The 19373-nt window shown below is 41.1% G+C and overlaps 1 protein-coding gene across 5 annotated transcripts in view; it reads left to right on the forward strand.

Annotated features, from left to right (window-relative positions):
- LOC117252567 (far upstream element-binding protein 3-like) overlaps window positions 1-19373 on the forward strand; it is a 31843-nt gene extending 12470 nt beyond the window's left edge. For 2 of the 5 annotated variants that reach the window (XM_078171141.1, XM_078171142.1), the window contains exons 5-19: window positions 1782-1853; window positions 2082-2139; window positions 2244-2406; window positions 2499-2597; window positions 2905-3006; window positions 3111-3228; window positions 5352-5452; window positions 5565-5703; window positions 11944-12104; window positions 12580-12650; window positions 12977-13062; window positions 13983-14051; window positions 14273-14344; window positions 14936-15033; window positions 15660-19373. In XM_078171141.1, coding sequence (XP_078027267.1) covers window positions 1782-1853; window positions 2082-2139; window positions 2244-2406; window positions 2499-2597; window positions 2905-3006; window positions 3111-3228; window positions 5352-5452; window positions 5565-5703; window positions 11944-12104; window positions 12580-12650; window positions 12977-13062; window positions 13983-14051; window positions 14273-14344; window positions 14936-15033; window positions 15660-15668 — 1418 coding nt within the window. In that variant the 3' untranslated portion in view covers window positions 15669-19373. The remainder of the gene's footprint in view (window positions 1-1781; window positions 1854-2081; window positions 2140-2243; window positions 2407-2498; window positions 2598-2904; window positions 3007-3110; window positions 3229-5351; window positions 5453-5564; window positions 5704-11943; window positions 12105-12579; window positions 12651-12976; window positions 13063-13982; window positions 14052-14272; window positions 14345-14935; window positions 15034-15659) is intronic. The other 3 variants (XM_078171143.1, XM_078171144.1, XM_078171145.1) reach the window with 3 other exon arrangements.

Genomic DNA, 19373 nt, shown 5'->3' on the forward strand with positions numbered 1-19373 from the left:
GTACAGAGCAGCTGATCTGAGGTCTGGACCAACTGAGTTCCAGTTCTCAGTTTACCTTATTTTGTTTATCATTGTCATCCTTTATGTGTCAGTTCTGATGTTTTAATCCAGAACCTTTTTACCTGTTCTAGAACTGTTTATCTTTAATCTGATTTAACACCTTTAACCTGACGGAGGACATTTTACCTGAGCTAGAACCTTTAATCTGAACTACAGCCTGTAGCTCGAGCTGTATTTGTGTTTGGCTAGCCGAGAACCTTTATCCAGAACTAGAGCCTTTTCACCTGGTGTAATACTTTTTCACATAACCTACAGTCTGCCTAACCTAGAACCTTTAACCTGAGCTAGAACATTTAACCTGAACTAGAGTCTTACCAGTTGTGTTAGTACCTTTAAGTTGCTCTAGAACCTTGTTCCTATTCTTGATATTTAACCAAAGCTAGAACGTTGTCAGTTGACCAAGAGCCTTTCCTCATCTGAGCCAGAACATTTTCACTTGAGATGGAACTTTTTTTACCCAAAAAGGAACCTGTTCACCGAGCGCAGACTCTTTATCCGAAACAAGAGCCTTCTCCGATGACCTGAAACCTTTTCAGCTGACCTAGAACAATCATGCCACGTAGAACCTTTAAATCTGACCTAGAACCTTTCCATTTGACCTAGATCATTTAACAAGAACTCTTTCTGACCCAGAACCTTTCCTGTCTCAGAGCGTTTTGAGCTTATATAGGACCTCTTACCTGACTCACAACATTTAAGACTATCCAGAACCCTCCACTTTACCTAGAACCCTTTCCCTGATCTAGAACTTTCACCTGATGTACAATCTTTTTACTACCTAAGGGTCATCCTACAAGCCTAGCAGCTGTTGTACAGATCAAGAATCTTCTGGCTGACTTAAAGTCTTCAAATGACCTAGCTTTATCCTGAGCCAGAACCTTTTACCCGACCTTTAACCTTTAATTTAAGACAGAACTTTTAACCTGGGCCAGAGCCCTTTTCCTGACATAGAACCTATAAACCAACCCTGAACCTTTTAAGATGACCTGGATCCTGTGTCTGAGTTAGAACATATCACCTAACCTAAACCCTTGCAACTGAGCTACATTTAACCTGAGCTAGAACCTTTTCTCTCCTGAGCTAGAACGTTTTTACCTGACTTAAATTTTCCACATGACATAGAACCTTGTCATGTAATGTAAATCCCCGCACCTGGCTTCCCAGTAACTCTGAGCGTGCATCTTTTTATCATCTTGAACCTTTTGGCTGATTTGGAACCTTTCTCATACTGACCTAGAACCTCTAATTTAAGTCGGAACCTTCTACCTGATTTAGAAACTTAAACCTGAGCCAGAACCTTTACTTGACCTAGAAAGTTTAACCTGATCCAGAACCTGTTATCTGACCTAGAACCTTTAAACCAACCTTGAACCTTTTAAGATGACCTGGATCCTATGTCCGAGCTACAACATGTCACCCAACCTAAACCTTTGCAACTGAGCAACATTTAACTTGAGCTAGAACCTTTTCTCCCCTGAGCTAGAACCTTTAACCTGATCCAGAACCGTTTACCAGACCTAGAACCTGTAACTAGTAACCTGTAACCAGTAACTGTGAGTCTGCATCTTTCTATAACCTTGAACCTTTTAGCTGATTTGGAACCTTCTTTTTCTGACCTAGAACCTTTAACCGGAACCTAGACACCTAAACCTGGACCTTTAAGTATAATTTGTTGCTCTGTAACAGTGACGTAACGTTTCTGTCCTCTGGTTGTTCTGCAGTTATTGGAAGAGGAGGTGAACAGATCACCAGGATCCAGTTGGAGTCTGGCTGTAAGATCCAGATCGCTGCAGGTGAGTCTGGTGTTTGACTCTTTGACTTCTGCTCCTCAGTGACTTCTCCTGTGATTGGTTAGTTGTTGAAAATAAAACTGATGCTTAAACTTTAGACGCCTTCCAGAACAACGACCAACCGGCCGGGTGTGTTTGAGACAGATAACAGGCAGTGTGGACACATGTTGACTTACTGCAAGTAAACAGTTACAAACGTCTGTGTGTGTCTGTGTGCATGTGCGTGTGCAGACAGCGGAGGTCTGATGGAGCGGCCATGTTCCCTGACTGGAACTCCAGAGAGCATCGAGTGAGTTTCTAAACACTCACCTTTCACCTGCTCTGATGACATCACTGCTCACCTTCACCTGCCACTCACCTCCTCTGTGTGTGTGCGTGTGTTTGTGTTTCCAGGCAGGCGAAGCGGCTGTTGGTCCAGATCGTGGATCGCTGTAGAAATGGTCCAGGTTTCCACGGCGATGGTGAAGGCGGAGCCTCTGTGCAGGAGATGCTGATCCCGGCCAGTAAGGTGGGGCTGGTGATTGGCCGAGGAGGAGACACCATCAAACAGCTGCAGGTAGAGTGACTGACAGCTGCAGCAGGGGGCGGGGTTATGACTCTGCTGAGGTGTGTGTGTCTTTAATATCTCCGTTGTGTGTTGTGTGTCAGGAGCGAGCGGGGGTGAAGATGATGATGATCCAGGACGGTCCGATGCCGACGGGCGCTGACAAACCTCTCCGCATCTCTGGGGACCCGTACAAAGTGCAGGTACAAACACACAGTTTGTGTTCTGGACTGAACCTTCTCTGTGTTCTAGGTGCATGTATCACTATCAAGAAACACCGTCACTGACATAGTATCGTAGCAGCTAACGCTAACCTAAACCTACAGTCATTCAAAACCCTGAAACCAAGTCTGGACCAATCAGAGCTCTTTAAAAATGTCCTTAGTCTCCAGGTTTAAAACTCAGGAGTCCCTTCAGAGACAAAAGTACAAACATACTTTAACTTAAGTTAAATCTAACACTCAAACCTTCTTCATCTAAACGCTGACGTTGTCTCTTCTCCACCTGCAGGCAGCGAGGGAGTTGGTGTTGGAGGTGATCAGAGAGAAGGACGGAGATTTCAGGTCGGGACGCAACGACTTCAGCGCCCGCCTGGGAGGAACCAGTCTGGACGTACGACAAACACAAACAAATGCACACTGTTAGCATTCGTTAGCAGCAGCTAGCACGTATGAGCGTCCTCTGAATCCCTTTTTAAACGGTACATTCATGTCTAGTCCGTCTCTCTGCAGGTCCCAGTCCCCCGGTTCGCTGTCGGCATTGTGATCGGCAGGAACGGAGAGATGATCAAGAAGATCCAGAATGATGCAGGAGTCCGAATCCAGTTTAAAGCAGGTCTGTTTACACCAGTGAATCCAGTTTAAAGCAGGGGCCTGTATCAGGAAGCAGGATTAATGTCTTAGCGAGGTAACTTCAGAGTTAACCCTGGGTTTTCGGTCTCACGAAGCCGGTTCAGTTCTTATCGGGGTAGATCACCATGGTAACTTACTCTGAACGGCTATCCTGCTCCGGAGCAGGGTAAGTTCAGGGTTGAATCTGATCCTATAAAAAGCACCACCCACTGGCCAATCAGCTGTTGATGGCTGACAGAAATGCAGCCCAGTCATGACGGGAAGTTTAATTCATTTGATTGATTTTGATTTGAAAGTTTATTTTGAACATTAAAACAGAAAAGAAAGCAACAACAACAGACAATGAAAAGATTGTTCAAAAAGGAGTGGAAAGAAGTGGAACTTTCATCCCACCCCTTCATAAGAAAGAAACTGATCATTTGCAGACACTTAATAGCACCATTAATTAGTGCCAACATTTTGTTTTGTTGGAGGAAATGATCCCTGTTAAAGATAATGGGCCTAATTGACAGCTTTGCTGCTGGAAATGTGGAAAGTAGCCTATCATGTCTACACTTCATGGTGTTTGAGGGATTTTCCTTTTTGTTTTTTAAAGAGGGACACTAGCTATATTTTTGTGCAGCTGTTAATTTCTAACACAGCTCAATATCAGGATGATTTTATTCAGACTATCAATTTGGTGTTGATATGATTTAATTGTGGCGTCAGCTTTAAGCTTTATTGTAGCATATATAACGTTATGACAAAGAAGACCAATTTATCAGACGCAATGATGTTAGACGATAATTGTAATACACGCAATTCATCTGCGCAGCATTGATTTCATGGGATTCAAGGGTGTGATCAGTGTCAGATGTACAGGTACAGGTACTGTAGCTACTTGAACCAGTGATGAGTCATTTAACCTACACATCATTTTATTTGCTGCCTTGTTTTGTCTTGATTTTTCCCTCTCTCCTCCTCTATTTCTTCTTTCCTCACCCGTTTCTTTTTCTTCTCTATTATGTGATTTCATTGATGTTTTGACAGGGGAATTTCTTTGATAAGCTTTTAGTGGCTTCTAACCTCTCCGGCACTTTTCTTTTTTTAATCTTGTAAATGTTATATTGTCTGTTTTTAACATTATGTGCAAATAAACTAATCTAAACTAAAACTAAACATTATTCATCCCGTTATGCGTTGCCACGCATGTTTCCTCCTCCTGCAGCTGCCACGGTGTTGGCCTTTTCTCTAATGTTGCTTTTCTCCTCCTCATATTTTAGTAGAATTAATCTTTGATCCTCACATGAGAAATACTTTTTTCCCCTCACATACGGCGCTCTGTGAGGACGCTCAGTGACGCTCAGTGACGCTGCGCTTCTCTCATGATTGTGATTGGTCCGCTGCGTGGGCGTTCACGGCTCTTGATAAAGCAACTCTGGGTTGAGTTACCGAGTTGATATCCAGCGTCGTGATACCGATTATCCTGATTGCCATTGTTAGGGTTAGTCAACCCAGGATAGGTCTGGGTAACCCAGGAAAGGTTGATCTCACTTCGTGATACAGGGCCCAGGTCTCTTTATACCAGTGAATCCAGTTTAAAGCAAGTCTGTTTACACCAGTGAATCCAGTTTAAAGCAGGTCCGTTTATACCAGTGAATCCAGTTTAAAGCAAGTCTGTTTACACCAGTGAATCCAGTTTAAAGCAGGTCCGTTTACACCAGTGAGTCCAGTTTAAAGCAGGTCTGTTTACACCAGTGAGTCCAGTTTAAAGCAGGTCTGTTTACACCAGTGAACCCAGTTTAAAACAGGTCTATTTACACCAGTGAATCCAGTTTAAAACAGGTCTGTTTACACCAGTGAATCCAGTTTACAGCAGGTCCATTTACACCAGTGAATCCAGTTTAAAGCAGGTCTGTTTACACCAGTGAGTCCAGTTTAAAGCAGGTCCATTTACACCAGTGAGTCCAGTTTAAAGCAGGTCCGTTTACACCAGTGAGTCCAGTTTAAAGCAGGTCCGTTTACACCAGTGAATCCAGTTTAAAGCAGGTCTGTTTACATTAGTTTACACCATTAAGGGAAGTTGACCCGACCACTATTTGACCTCTGACCTCTCTCTATGTCCAGATGATGGTATCAGTCCAGAGCGTGTTGCCATGGTGATGGGTCAGCCAGACCGCTGTCAGCATGCTGTCCACCTCATTAACGAGCTCATCCAGACCGCACAGGTAACACACACACACACACACACACACACACACACACCTACAGATGAGTCTGAGTCTCGGTGTGACGCTGTTCTCAGTCCTCTCCTCATTCTGTGTGTTCGTGTCTTCGTAGGAGCGTGATGGTTTCGGCTCGGCCCTGCGGGGTGGGAGGGTCAGAGGTCGTGGTGATTGGACCATGGGCTCTCCAGGTCCGCTACAGGAAGTGACCTACACCATCCCTGCTGACAAGTGCGGCCTGGTCATCGGCAAAGGTAGGAGAAGAAATATGTCGGTCTTCACCACGATCAGAAAACTTGAGGTGCTGCTGTTGAAAGTGTCACACCTTCGTCTGTGTGTTCTGTCCACTAAAGTCTGACAGAACATGCTAACGGCTTGTTTTGGTGTCGTGTTCCTGATGTGGTCATGTTTTCTGATATCTGTAAAACCTCTTTGACGACAGGAGCGTTTATCACTGTCAGCATCAGGGTGTGATGAAATGTGTGTGTCAGTGTTACAGGGTGTGTTTGTGTGATGATGGTGTAGACAGAGGTCACATGTTCAGTCTGTTGAAATATTACGTTTATATAAACAAGAACTGACCACAGACACTCTGGACTCACCTCCTCTGTTGAGCCTTGATGTTTAGCAGGGGAATGTCTGGGGCTTATGGGATACTGAGTTCGTTAAATGATGCTCATAAACAGAACTATGGAGTAAGTGTAGTCAAGGAACAGTACTGCACAGTACATGCAACAGTGTGCAGTCAAAACACAGTACAGTGCAGTAAAAAACACAGTACAGTAAAAAACACAGTAGTAAAAAACACAGTACGGCACAGTAAAACACAGTACAGTGCAGTAAAAAACACAGTACAGTAAAAAACACAGTAGTAAAAAACACAGTACGGCACAGTAAAACACAGTACAGTGCAGTAAAAAAAACAGTACATTGCAGTAAAAAACACAGTACAGTGCAGTAAAAAAAACAGTACAGTGCAGTAAAAAACACAGTACAGTGCAGTAAAAAAAACAGTACATTGCAGTAAAAAACACAGTACAGTGCAGTAAAAAAAACAGTACAGTGCAGTAAAAAAACACAGTGCAGTAAAAAAACACAGTACAGTGCAGTAAAAAAACACAGTACGGTGCAGTAAAACACAGTACAGTGCAGTAAAAAACACAGTACAGTAAAAAACACAGTAGTAAAAAACACAGTACGGCACAGTAAAACACAGTACAGTGCAGTAAAAAACACAGTACAGTGCAGTAAAAAAACAGTACATTGCAGTAAAAAACACAGTACAGTGCAGTAAAAAAAACAGTACAGTAAAAAACACAGTAGTAAAAAACACAGTACAGTGCAGTAAAACACAGTACAGTGCAGTAAAACACAGTACAGCACAGTAAAACACAGTACAGTGCAGTAAAAAACACAGTACAGTGCAGTAAAACACAGTACAGCACAGTAAAACACAGTACAGTGCAGTAAAAAACACAGTACAGTGCAGTAAAACACAGTACAGTGCAGTAAAAAACACAGTACGGTGCAGTAAAAAACACAGTACAGTGCAGTAAAAAACACAGTACGGTGCAGTAAAAATACACAGTACAGTGCAGTAAAAAACACAGTACGGCGCAGTAAAAAACACAGTACGGTGCAGTAAAAAACACAGTACAGTGCAGTAAAACACAGTACAGTGCAGTAAAAAACACAGTACAGTGCAGTAAAACACAGTACAGTGCAGTAAAAAACACAGTACGGTGCAGTAAAAAACACAGTACAGTGCAGTAAAAAACACAGTACGGTGCAGTAAAAATACACAGTACAGTGCAGTAAAAAACACAGTACGGCGCAGTAAAAAACACAGTACGGTGCAGTAAAAATACACAGTACAGTGCAGTAAAAAACACAGTACGGCGCAGTAAAAAACACAGTACGGTGCAGTAAAAATACACAGTACAGTGCAGTAAAAAACACAGTACGGCGCAGTAAAAAACACAGTACGGTGCAGTAAAAATACACAGTACAGTGCAGTAAAAAACAGTACAGCGCAGTAAAAAACACAGTACGGTGCAGTAAAATACACAGTATGGCGCAGTAAAAATACACAGTACGGTGCACTAAAAAACAGTACGGCGCAGTAAAAAAACACAGTACGGCACAGTAAAAAAAAAACAGTACAGTAAAAAACACAGTAGTAAAAAACACAGTACAGTGCAGTAAAAAACACAGTACGGTGCAGTAAAAAAACACAGTACGGTGCAGTAAAAAACACAGTACAGTAAAAAACACAGTAGTAAAAAACACAGTACAGTGCAGTAAAAAACACAGTACGGTGCAGTAAAAAAACACAGTACAGTGCAGTAAAACACTGTACAGTGCAGTAAAAAAACACAGTACAGTGCAGTAAAACACAGTACAGTGCAGTAAAAAACACAGTACAGTGCAATAAAAAACACAGTAGTAAAAAACACAGTACGGTGCAGTAAAATACACAGTATGGCGCAGTAAAAATACACAGTACGGTGCACTAAAAAACAGTACGGCGCAGTAAAAAAACACAGTACGGCACAGTAAAAAAAAAACAGTACAGTAAAAAACACAGTAGTAAAAAACACAGTACAGTGCAGTAAAAAACACAGTACGGTGCAGTAAAAAAACACAGTACAGTAAAAAACACAGTAGTAAAAAACACAGTACAGTGCAGTAAAAAACACAGTACGGTGCAGTAAAAAAACACAGTACAGTGCAGTAAAACACTGTACAGTGCAGTAAAAAAACACAGTACAGTGCAGTAAAACACAGTACAGTGCAGTAAAAAACACAGTACGGTGCAATAAAAAACACAGTAGTAAAAAACACAGTACGGTGCAGTAAAACACAGTATGGTGCAGTAAAAAAACAGTAGTAAAAAACACAGTACAGTGCAGTAAAACACTGTATGGTGCAGTAAAAAAACACAGTACAGTGCAGTAAAAAAAACAGTACGGTGCAGTAAAACACAGTACGGTGCAGTAAAAAACACAGTACAGTGCAGTAAAAAAACACAGTACGGTGCAGTAAAACACAGTACAGTGCAGTAAAAAAACACAGTACGGTGCAGTAAAACACTGTACGGTGCAGTAAAAAACACAGTACGGTGCAGTAAAATACTGTACAGTGCAGTAAAAAACACAGTACGGTGCAGTAAAAAACACAGTACAGTGCAGTAAAACACTGTACAGTGCAGTAAAAAAAACACAATACGGTGCAGCAAAACACTGTACAGTGCAGTAAAATACTGTACAGTGCAGTAAAAAAAACACAGTACGGTGCAGTAAAACACTGTACAGTGCAGTAAAATACTGTACAGTGCAGTAAAAAAACACAGTACGGTGCAGTAAAACACTGTACAGTGCAGTAAAAAACACAGTACGGTACAGTAAAACACTGTACATTGCAGTAAAACACTGTACGGTGCAGTAAAAAACACAGTACGGTGCAGTAAAACACTGTACGGTGCAGTAAAAAACACAGTACAGTGCAGTAAAAAACACAGTACGGTGCAGTAAAACACTGTACATTGCAGTAAAACACTGTACGGTGCAGTAAAAAACACAGTACGGTGCAGTAAAAAACACAGTACGGTGCAGTAAAACACTGTACGGTGCAGTAAAAAACACAGTACAGTGCAGTAAAACACAGTACGGTGCAGTAAAACACTGTACGGTGCAGTAAAAAACACAGTACAGTGCAGTAAAACACAGTACGGTGCAGTAAAACACTGTACGGTGCAGTAAAACACAGTACGGTGCAGTAAAAAACACAGTAGAGAGGAAGAAAGTACAAAAGTAAAGAATTAGTAGAGTGCCGTAAATAAACACATTTGTGTGATTATTTCGGCAGTAGTTTAACTGTTTTTTGTTTCTGTGCAGTTCAGCAGTTTTCTCATTAATAATCAGCCGTACTGATCCAGCTGATGATTCAGTGTGTTCTGAAAACAGCTGAGAACAAAGTCACGTGACTGAAGAACAACGAGCCCCATCAGCCTCGCTCCATCTCTATTTAGAAACATCAACCATTCATCTGTGTGTGTGTGTGTGTGTGTGTGTGTGTGTGTGTGTGTGTGGAGGTCAAGAGGGTCGAGCAGCAGCTTCCAAAATAAAAGCAACTGAAAAAAAAAAAGAAATGTCAAGTACCCGATGTTTAGACACCATATGGTCTGTGTGTGTGCGTCTGGTGGCCCATTGTTCACCGGGACTTTCTATTGGACCTGTGAATGTCCTACTGTCTGTGCACACACACACACACACACACACACACACACACACACACACACTGCAGCTTTTTCACAGCACATTTAAACTAAATTAAACAAATGATTTTTGATTTCAAGGCATCAGATTCAGTGTTGAAGTAAGATTAAACAGAATAAGGATTATATGACAAATATTTTAACTGGAACTTAAACTAAGAATTAGTTTAATAATTATAAATCTTTAAAGTAAAATTTGACTTGTCCTTTAATTATGTAGACAATCCATTGGAATAATATTCAGACAGAAACATCAGATACATGTATTCAGAGTTTTTATGACATGTTTAGTGTAGTTTATTTAAGAATGAACAGGGCAAATTAATAAATACAGATGTATAAAAATGCCACAATTAGCCAAATGGCTGTTTTTCATCTGTCGTCCCTCGGCTGAGATGTTACACAGGACTACCTAAAATACAACAAAGCACAAAAACAAAAAAACAAAACAAAACAACACCAAAAAAAAGAAAAGAAAAAGAAAACAGGGCGAACAGTTTAAAACACTTTGAACACGTCAACAAAAATGATTTTAACATGATTTTTAATCACATGAATGTAACGATCATTAAATGTGGGATTCGGTGTTAAAACTTCAGGCAAAAGTGATGCAATATAAAAGGATTTAAGATTCTGAAATTAAAACAAATGGAAATTTAGTCAGGTAAAATCTGACTTTAAGTTTCTTCAAATTGACACATCAGTGTTTTGTAAACTCAGAACCGATCAACAGTCAGGACCTAAAATGTAAAACACTGGTGCTGAAAATAAAATCTGTTGAAATTTAAAGGACTAAAAGCAGAACAAATATAAACGGATGAAGTCTGAACAATGAGGAGATTTATTCTAAAAACCTTTAAATATCCTGCTCACTGACTCGCTCTGCTTCTTGCCTCATAAAAGGTCCATTAACGTCTCCTCATTTGGTTAACAAAGAGTTAATGATGGCAGGCTATTCTGCTGACCTGCAGGAGGAGGAGGAGGAGGAGCAGGAACAGGAGGAGGAGGAGGTGGTGATGGTTGCCCTGGTTTCAGACTCACTGGTTCAACCATCATCTGACTCAGGTTTAAAGGTTTCAGCGTCCAGTTTTCAGGCTGCAGATCAAACTATTGTTCCCTTAAATCTTTTATTTTTGTTTAAATATCAATCAAATGTTTTCAACACTGTGACACTTTGCAGGTTAAGTATTTTAACACTTCTTCAGATTATATTCCTGAGACATAAAACAGTCTCTCCCACTGAATCTGTCCTCAGACTGTTCTACAGGTCGGCCTGTTTAAGGTGTTCACAGAAATCTCAAACGTGTCATTAACCCTAAAATATGTTGTGCTTAATGGCCTCCTGTTCAGTTAAAAGAGGAACTAAAATGTTCTTGGAGCTAAAAGTAAAAATTAGTTAATAAACAACCCCAATTCCAGAAAGCACAGGGACGCTGTGAGAACTGTTCATAAAAACAGAACATGTCATTAAACATAACACTGATTCATCTCAGTCAGACCAGCTGAGACTTTCACATCTACACAGGAGCAAAATTCAAGACTGAAAACAGTGCAGATTTTCTTTGTGAGAATTTTGCACCATTACTCCACCTCATTGGTCTTTGTAAAAGCTCCGATCGCAGAATGTGGGGGCGGAGTTATCTCGTTTTTAAGCTGTCAGCACTGAAATGATGTCTTAGAGGGACAGCCTACAGGACGGGATCATGGGCAGGACGGGTGTGACGTTTGACAACGTGTTACGTGTGCAACCCACTGCGGGAGATTTAATCAGCAGCTGTTAGCAGTTAGCAGCTAACTCACAGAAGAAGAACAGCAGCTGTTAGCACTTAGCAGCTAACTCACAGAAGAAGAACACCAGCTGTTAGCAGCTAACTTAAACAATGAGGTCCAGGAGCTCCTTACCCTCCGAGCAGAGGACGAGATCAGCCGCCATATAACAGGGACACTAAATGATTGTTATTGACATGTGATGTCTTTGTTATTGTTTATAAAGAGCTGCTGACACGTATGTTATATGTCACACTAGAGGCTGACGCTGTTGTGTTACATGTCACGCCTTGTTTGATTCTGTGATGTCATTCTGCTGTCTGACTTTACACTGGAGCCACATGATGATGTCATCGTTTGTGTAAAAATGTAAAGGCAGTATGAAGGAACGTCGTAGCGGCTCTCTAGCGCCTCCTCTGTATATAAAGAGTTCCTGTCTGTTTGTCCACAGGTGGAGAAACCATTAAGAGTATTAACCAGCAGTCTGGAGCTCACGTGGAGCTGCAGAGGAACCCGCCCCCCTCCACCGACCCCAACACCAGAGTCTTCACCATCAGAGGCACCGCCCAGCAGATGGACCTGGCCCGCCAGCTCATAGACGACAAGATCGGGGTACGCAAAACAAACGCACCTCCTCACAGAGACACCATCTCAAACTGTCTACTCAGCTAGTACCTCTGCAGCTGAGTCTTAAATCAACCCAGTGTGACCTCATCATGATCCAGGTTTATGTTTGCTGAGTCTGACTTCAGTCTGAAACCTGAGCTCTCTGACTGAAACACCTCACAGCTGCAGACCCTCTGAGTGCTGTGATGAATTTGACTGCATTGTTTTTATTAGTGTCCTCATTATTAGGGCCCGAGCACCTTCAGCTCAGCTGTGAGCGTGAAGCTCCACCCACAAAGCAGACAATTTCAGTGATGATTTATCAGCAAAAACAAATATCAGTCTGTATGAATAAATAAAAAGGTCTCTCCAGTTCACAGCTGTTACAGTGAGGTACAGTTGATGTTAATGTGATGATGAGAGGTGACAGATTTAAGGTGGAATGTGTTAATCAGTTGTACTTCCTGTTTCTCCTCTTCAGGGTTCAGGTATTATGAGTAACGGAGGGTTTGGCTTCAGCCCCTTCACCCAGGGCCCCGCCACACACCAGAAGTAAGATCCAACGTCTCATACTGATCTGATTGAGATGTGATGATGATGATGATGATGATGATGATGAATGCAGCTGAATTGTGAGGCTTCAACAGAAATATCTGACTGCAGAAGATTTTTCTGTTAAAACTTGATTCAGTGGCGAAGTCTTTAAAGTCTCGTCACCGTGTGTGTTCTGTTCCGCCTCCTGCTGTGTTCTGATTGGTTGGTTTGTAGTCTGTAGCTGCAGTCACCGGATATTAACCCTGCAGTGTGTGTGAGTACCTGTACTCTGAGCAGTGTGTTTTATTGATGTGTGTGTTTTGTCGTGTTGTGTGTGTGTGTAGCTGTGGCAGCGGTCAGACCTTCCTGACTGGCGTTTGGGGAAACACCTATCAGACCAGCTGGCAGAACCCTGGACAACAAGACCCTGGTAACACACACACACACACACACACACACTCACTCACATATCTATATATGTAAGTTGTTGTAAAGTGAATAATGTCACAGAGCTGCTGTGGTCCAAGATGTGTCCAGATGTCTGAATGCTCTCTGATGTGCTCAGTAGAAACTCGTCTTCATTAACAGATATTATTTAGTTTAGTAAAATGAGAACAAAATGCTGAACAATGATTTGATGCAAAGAGACAAAGATCCGTCTGAACAACAGCTGAATAAGAACAGAAGCACTCAGCAGTCAAAGTGGTGAAACACGCTCGAGGCTGATCATCAACATGTGCACATCTGTCCAGAGCACCTGTTTACATTATCTCTCTCACACACACACACACACACACACACACACACACTAAACTAGGACTTAAAGGAAAATCTTAGCTTAAGGTGTTCTGTGCAACCAACCCCTGATTTTGTTTAGTGCTTTTCTGATGTATAGTGAGTGTTATCGTACCCTCGTGGACTCAAGGTATCCCACAATGCACTGTGCAAAGTACAACCACCAACCAAGCTCTTTAAACCACTCACAATGAGTGTTTCTGAACGCACCACTCACATCATCTTCCTCCATCGTCTAAAACAAGACAACACAACTTGTTAGCTAGCGCTAGCTAATGTCTGTGGAGAACTGTTTTGCATCCAGCTAAGCCCCGCCCACCAACAAACATCATACTGTTTACTGACAGTCAGTGTGTCTATAAGAATAATACAATAAAAGGAGCTGCACAGTGTGTACTGAGGTGTGTACCTACACATACACACACAGTAGACTGTACATAGACACATACATGCACACACACACACATATTTAAACACACACTGGTTTTGAGTCCTACAATTAAGACTCTCTTTGTGTGTGTGTGTGTGTGTGTGTGTGTGTGTGTGTGTGTGTAGGTCACAGTGTGGCTCAGACAGGACAGATGGACTACTCTAAAGCATGGGAGCAGTACTATAAGAAGCTAGGCAAGTCTACACACACACACACACACACACACACACACACACACACACACACACACACACACACAGTAGTCCCAGCAGGCTGGCAGAAATGACTGATGTGTTTGTTTGTGATGGACTGGTGTGACTGGTTTGGAGGTTTGGCGCTGGATGAACTGGGAGATGATGGAATCAGTCCAGGACATGAACACTGTCAGACTGTCTGTGTGTTTGTGTGTCTGCAGGTCAGCAGAGCCAGCCGCAGAGCTTGATGACAGACTACAGTAAGGCCTGGGAGGACTACTACAAGAAACAGAGTACGACACCTGTGTCTGTCTGTCTGTCTGCACTTGTATAGCACCTTTCTAGTCATCTGACTTCTCAAAGCACTTTTTTTTTCACACACACACACAGTCACACACTGGTGGCCGAGGCTGCCATACAAGGCAGCATTTATCAAACTCACACACCGATGGAACAGCCTGCTGATTAGTGGGCGACCTGCTCTTCCTCTGAGCCACCATAGGCCCAATGCTATTTCAAATTGATGTATGTGCTGTACTGCTCCCCTCAGCTTCACAGAGACTCTACCTGCTCAGGTACGCTGTAGCTGGTGGAGCTTTCAGCAGCTACATAAACAGATATTTATCTGAGGAGTTGGTGGAGACCAAACTCAGAGCTAATAGAGAGAATATTGGACTGACATTCATCAGGTGACACAAACACAGAGTCCTGATGAATCATCATGTTGATCTGTAGCTGCTGGATGAGGAAATTAACAGTTAAATCACATGTTCGACATGTTACCTTAAAGGTGATGATGTGTTCAGGTGTTCACAGATTGTTTTATTCATTAAAACACCAGCAGAGACGCTGACGTGTCCTCATGTCCATGAATGTGTCTGCAGGTCAGTCGTCTCAGCAGAGTTCGGTGCCAGACTACACTGCAGCGTTAGCAGAATACTACAGACAGCAGCCCTACCTGTGGAACCCCGCCCAGATACAGGTAACACACAGGAAGCTGCAGCACACCTGTACCTCACCTGATACAGGCCCTGGTTTGTCTCTTTGTGCTGTTATTGTTATTTCTTATGCATTACTCTTTTCTATTTTTCTCCTCCTGTTTTACTGTGTGTGTTTTGATCAGTGTTGTAAAATGTTAAATACAGAATAAGAAAGTTCTGCTGAAACCATAGGAGGAGTTTTAACATAAACGTCACTTTTTTTTCCATCTTTACTGAAATGCATCGACATATAAAACAGTTTGCAAACATGTACTTAAAAACAAAAACAAGAATAGGAATTTAAATAAATATTTTAAAATAATACATTTTTAAAAATCATTTAGATAAACTTATCACTTAAATTTAGAGAAACACATTATTCTTCATTTCATTACTGTTTTCAGTGTTCATTAGTTTGAGTCTGAATATGTTCTTTAGAGTCAAATGAAAATCCAGTGAAATTGGTGTTAACTTTTATTTTGTATTTATGTTTGTAATAACACACATCATCAAAAAGTTTTCGATAAATTCAGTGTTATATTTATCATGTTTAGAATGTAATGATGACATTTTTGCACCATGTAAACAACTCTACATGTAACAGTGATGTAATTTCCTGTCTCTTCAGGATCACTAGAGGCTCCTCCCTCATCGGATGGTCGTCGACGGCAACCGAATCGGGGTTTCCTAGCAACGCTCTGCCGCTTCCTCCTTCCTTTTGTAGAGAAAAACTAAGGATTAACTGAAAAATCACGAACTCTTTTCTTTCTGTTTTTTAACCTTACAAAGTTGATATTTTGTCGGGCAGATTTTTTTGGACTAGCCTCTGGTCTCTCCACAGTGTAGACCTGGTTTTTCTTTTTGTTTTATTTTTTATCAAACTTGAACTTAAAGATGTATCAGTGTGGCTTTGAACAAAAAAAATCCAGTATAATCTATATTTTGTCTAGTTTATTTTCCAATAAGAAAACGGTATAAGGCTTAGCAGTCTTGAGTAAGAAAATCAGATATTATTATTATTATTTTGTTTATGATAATGTTTTAAAGCATGCGTCAGATTGTGTGTGTTGACTCTCAGTTATTATTTTTTTTTATTTTGGCATAGAAATATTTTAATAGCGTCAGATGGAAATTCAATGTTTTACCGTCAAAGACAAAACTGTTTTTTGTACTAAATTTGTGCTCGCTGGGTCTGTTTGTTCTCTATCTAATTTTACCTGTTTAGTCGCCATCTTGGAGGTGCAATGACGCGTTTGTTTTCTTTTGGTTTGATGATAGTTCTTATTCCTGTATCTTTATAGTGATTCTTTAGTTTTTATGATGTAATGATGAATAAATGACGATTTATATTGCGTTGTCTAAAGCCAGATCTCTCTGTGGTCAAACAGTTTGTGTCCTACACAGGATTTAAACCTCCAGCCGACACCGCGTTTCCCCGCCTCAACTTTCATTACAAAAACTGGGGAAAAGACTATTTTCTTACAAAGTGAAACTTTATTATTGTTGTTGTATCTTAGTTCTGCATTTCTACTTTGCTGATGTGTTTGTAGAAGAAGTGTTAGGAGCTGAACAATGAAGTTATTGATTCTGTTAGCAATGTAGTGGCTAAACTAGCGTGTTAGCTAAACGCGCTAGTTAGCTCAACGAACGATGTTTGTTAGCAAAAAGATGTGCGTTACCTCAACTGTTTGTTAGCTGGATGAATGTGTGGTGGTTGAACTGTTTCAGTTAGCGGTGTTTTTTAGCTGAAAGGTGTCTCTTTGTGAAAAGATGTCGTCTGAACAATATGTGTTAATGTTAGCTGTATGCGTTAGCTTAGCGGTGAAAGTTAGCTTTTACTGAACATGCACATTACAGATTTTTGTTTGCTGAATGAAAATAGAGGCTGAACTGTTTCCTTTTGTTAGCAGAGTCTGCTGGTTGTGTCGCTGTAAGCTAAATGTGCACTAAATTTGCCACAGTTGTGACATTTTACAACATTGCGTGTTCATGTCAGCCTCGTAGTTGTAATTCTGGATTGGAGATATTGTGAATTTTGTAGATCTAAGATATTCCACATTATGATTAGAGAAGAGAAACATTAAATTATTGTTCCAAAGAACCGTCACTACCATTAACGTTGAAATATTCAATTAACGTGAATTTATTCTTATAATTGGATCCCTCTTTGCTTCCACAAAATGGTCGCCAGTCGTCCTGAGGACCACACAAAAACAATAAAAATTAAAATTAAATGGTGTCAGTAAAATGAGACACATGTTAAATGTGAAGTGAAACAAAACAATGAATAATAGTGTAATAATTAATTTTCACAAAACGCAGCAATACAACAAAACATACTTGTAAAAACAAAAGATTTCAAAACATCAATTTTCGTTTCTGTGACTTTCTGAACAAAAATCTACTTTAAGTTGTGTGATAGCATCTAATTTTACACAATCTGTCGTAACAATGTAAAACAATAGGAAAATAGCTTATTTAGGCTTCTATCCATTTACCTACTGTAACGACATGGCTAACAAAGGGAGCAACAACCTTGTAATAATTTAATTTGATCCCTGATTCTCCCCACATGGCACGATGCAGCATTAGCTGAATATTCAGTAGCTAGTGTGCAGGCAACAAGAACAGGCTAGCTAAACTACACGTTAGCAAAACTGTGTTTAGTAGCTTAATGGTGCTGAATGTGCATTAGCTAAATGGTGCATGTTCATTAGCTTGATTATTTTGTGTGGTAACTTGTAGCTAAACTTGTGTGTTAGCCAAACGGTGTGTATGTTAGCTGTATGTTGTGTGTCCGTTGAGGCTAGATAAGATTCACGAAGAAAACGTCATGGTAATTTTTTATTCAAATGGAAACGGGGAATTTTTTGCTTTTCCTTATCGGACCCACCTCTGAACGGGATTTTGGATTTACCAGTTAGCTTGTTTAAAACGTGTAACACTTGCGAACATGCACATTTGTGATTTTGGAGATGTTTTCGTGGCTGTTTTTTACATGTATGACTGTGAAAGTATTTTTTAGCTTTTCCTTACCAACAGGATTTTTTGTAAATCTACGAATCAACTTGTTTATGTTTAGAATTTGTAAAAGTTGCTAGTTAGAATACAGTTACCCAGAACATCGTAAATTCACAGAGACGTTTTCGTATCTTCGTAGAGATGTAATCCAGCCTGAGCTGTATGTATGTATGTTAGCATCGTGGGTCGTATGTCTGGTGTGTTTTTTGTGCATCTGTTGAGCGTTGTGTGTTTGTTACCGGAGTGTGCGTTTGTTGTCTGTGCGTTATCTGAGCGTTGTGTGTACGTTAAATGAGCATTGTGTGTTATCTGAGAGTTGTGTGTTTGTTATCTGAGCGTTGTGTCGGACCACAGAGAGGTTTGTCTTGCGTTGAGGGAGATCTGGCGGTTGTTGAGTTGAATATTGAATCAGTGGTTCTGCTTCTTCTTGTATGTGTGACGATGATGATGATGATAATAATAATGACGACGATAATAATGAGTTCTCCTGTACAGGGGTCTATTTAAATCTCTTTATCCAGTTTTGAATATTCAGTTTGTGGATAAGATAATATGGTTTGTGTAAATTTCCACTCTCTGGCGGGTGCTCTCCAGTTAAACATGTACTTTGTTAAAAATGATATTGTTTAATTCACATGTTGTGTCTAACCGATTTGCAAAGAGAAGCTGAGTATGTGTTATTTTCTCAAGACTGCTAGGCTAACTGTCTCTATCTCTTCTTGTCCGTCTGTCTCCATGCGTCTGGAATTCGCCACATTTAAAAAGTTGGCGACTTTTCAACACGTCTGTAATCGGACCATGTGATTACAGCTGAGCGTTATCGTCGCAGGCGTGTTGAACAGTCCCACAGCTCGTTAACGTGGCTGCTCCGAGACGAGGAGAGCTGTAGTGAGGGGGTTTTACTCCCCGAAAAATAATTATAAATCACTGGAGTGGACGGTGTCCTGGAGTCCAGCCCCAGGTCAAGCTCAGTGTGGACTGTTTGAACCCGCGTTGGGTCCAAACCAATCACACCGAGCCTCTGAGACATCCCAGAACCAGGACTGGACACGACGTCACCCGTCCACTCTGGTTTAGATCTTCCTAGTCCCGACCCCTCGTCCTGCAGGGGTGGCGGGGAGCTTTTTGGTTTCTTGGTTTCTGTTGTTTTTCTAATGGACAGATGTCCTAACTGTAACCTGCAGATTTTTCTATTAGATTCTATTGACAGATAGAGTTGTGTATGAACCCGAGCCACAAGACTGTCGGTGGCCGAGGAAGAGGAAGATGGATGATGATGATGATTAACATGAGGGCTAATAAACAGGCTCATTCTTTCTGA

This window comes from Epinephelus lanceolatus, chromosome 9 (genome assembly GCF_041903045.1).
Source record: "Epinephelus lanceolatus isolate andai-2023 chromosome 9, ASM4190304v1, whole genome shotgun sequence".
Classification (NCBI taxonomy): Eukaryota; Metazoa; Chordata; class Actinopteri; order Perciformes; family Serranidae; genus Epinephelus; species Epinephelus lanceolatus.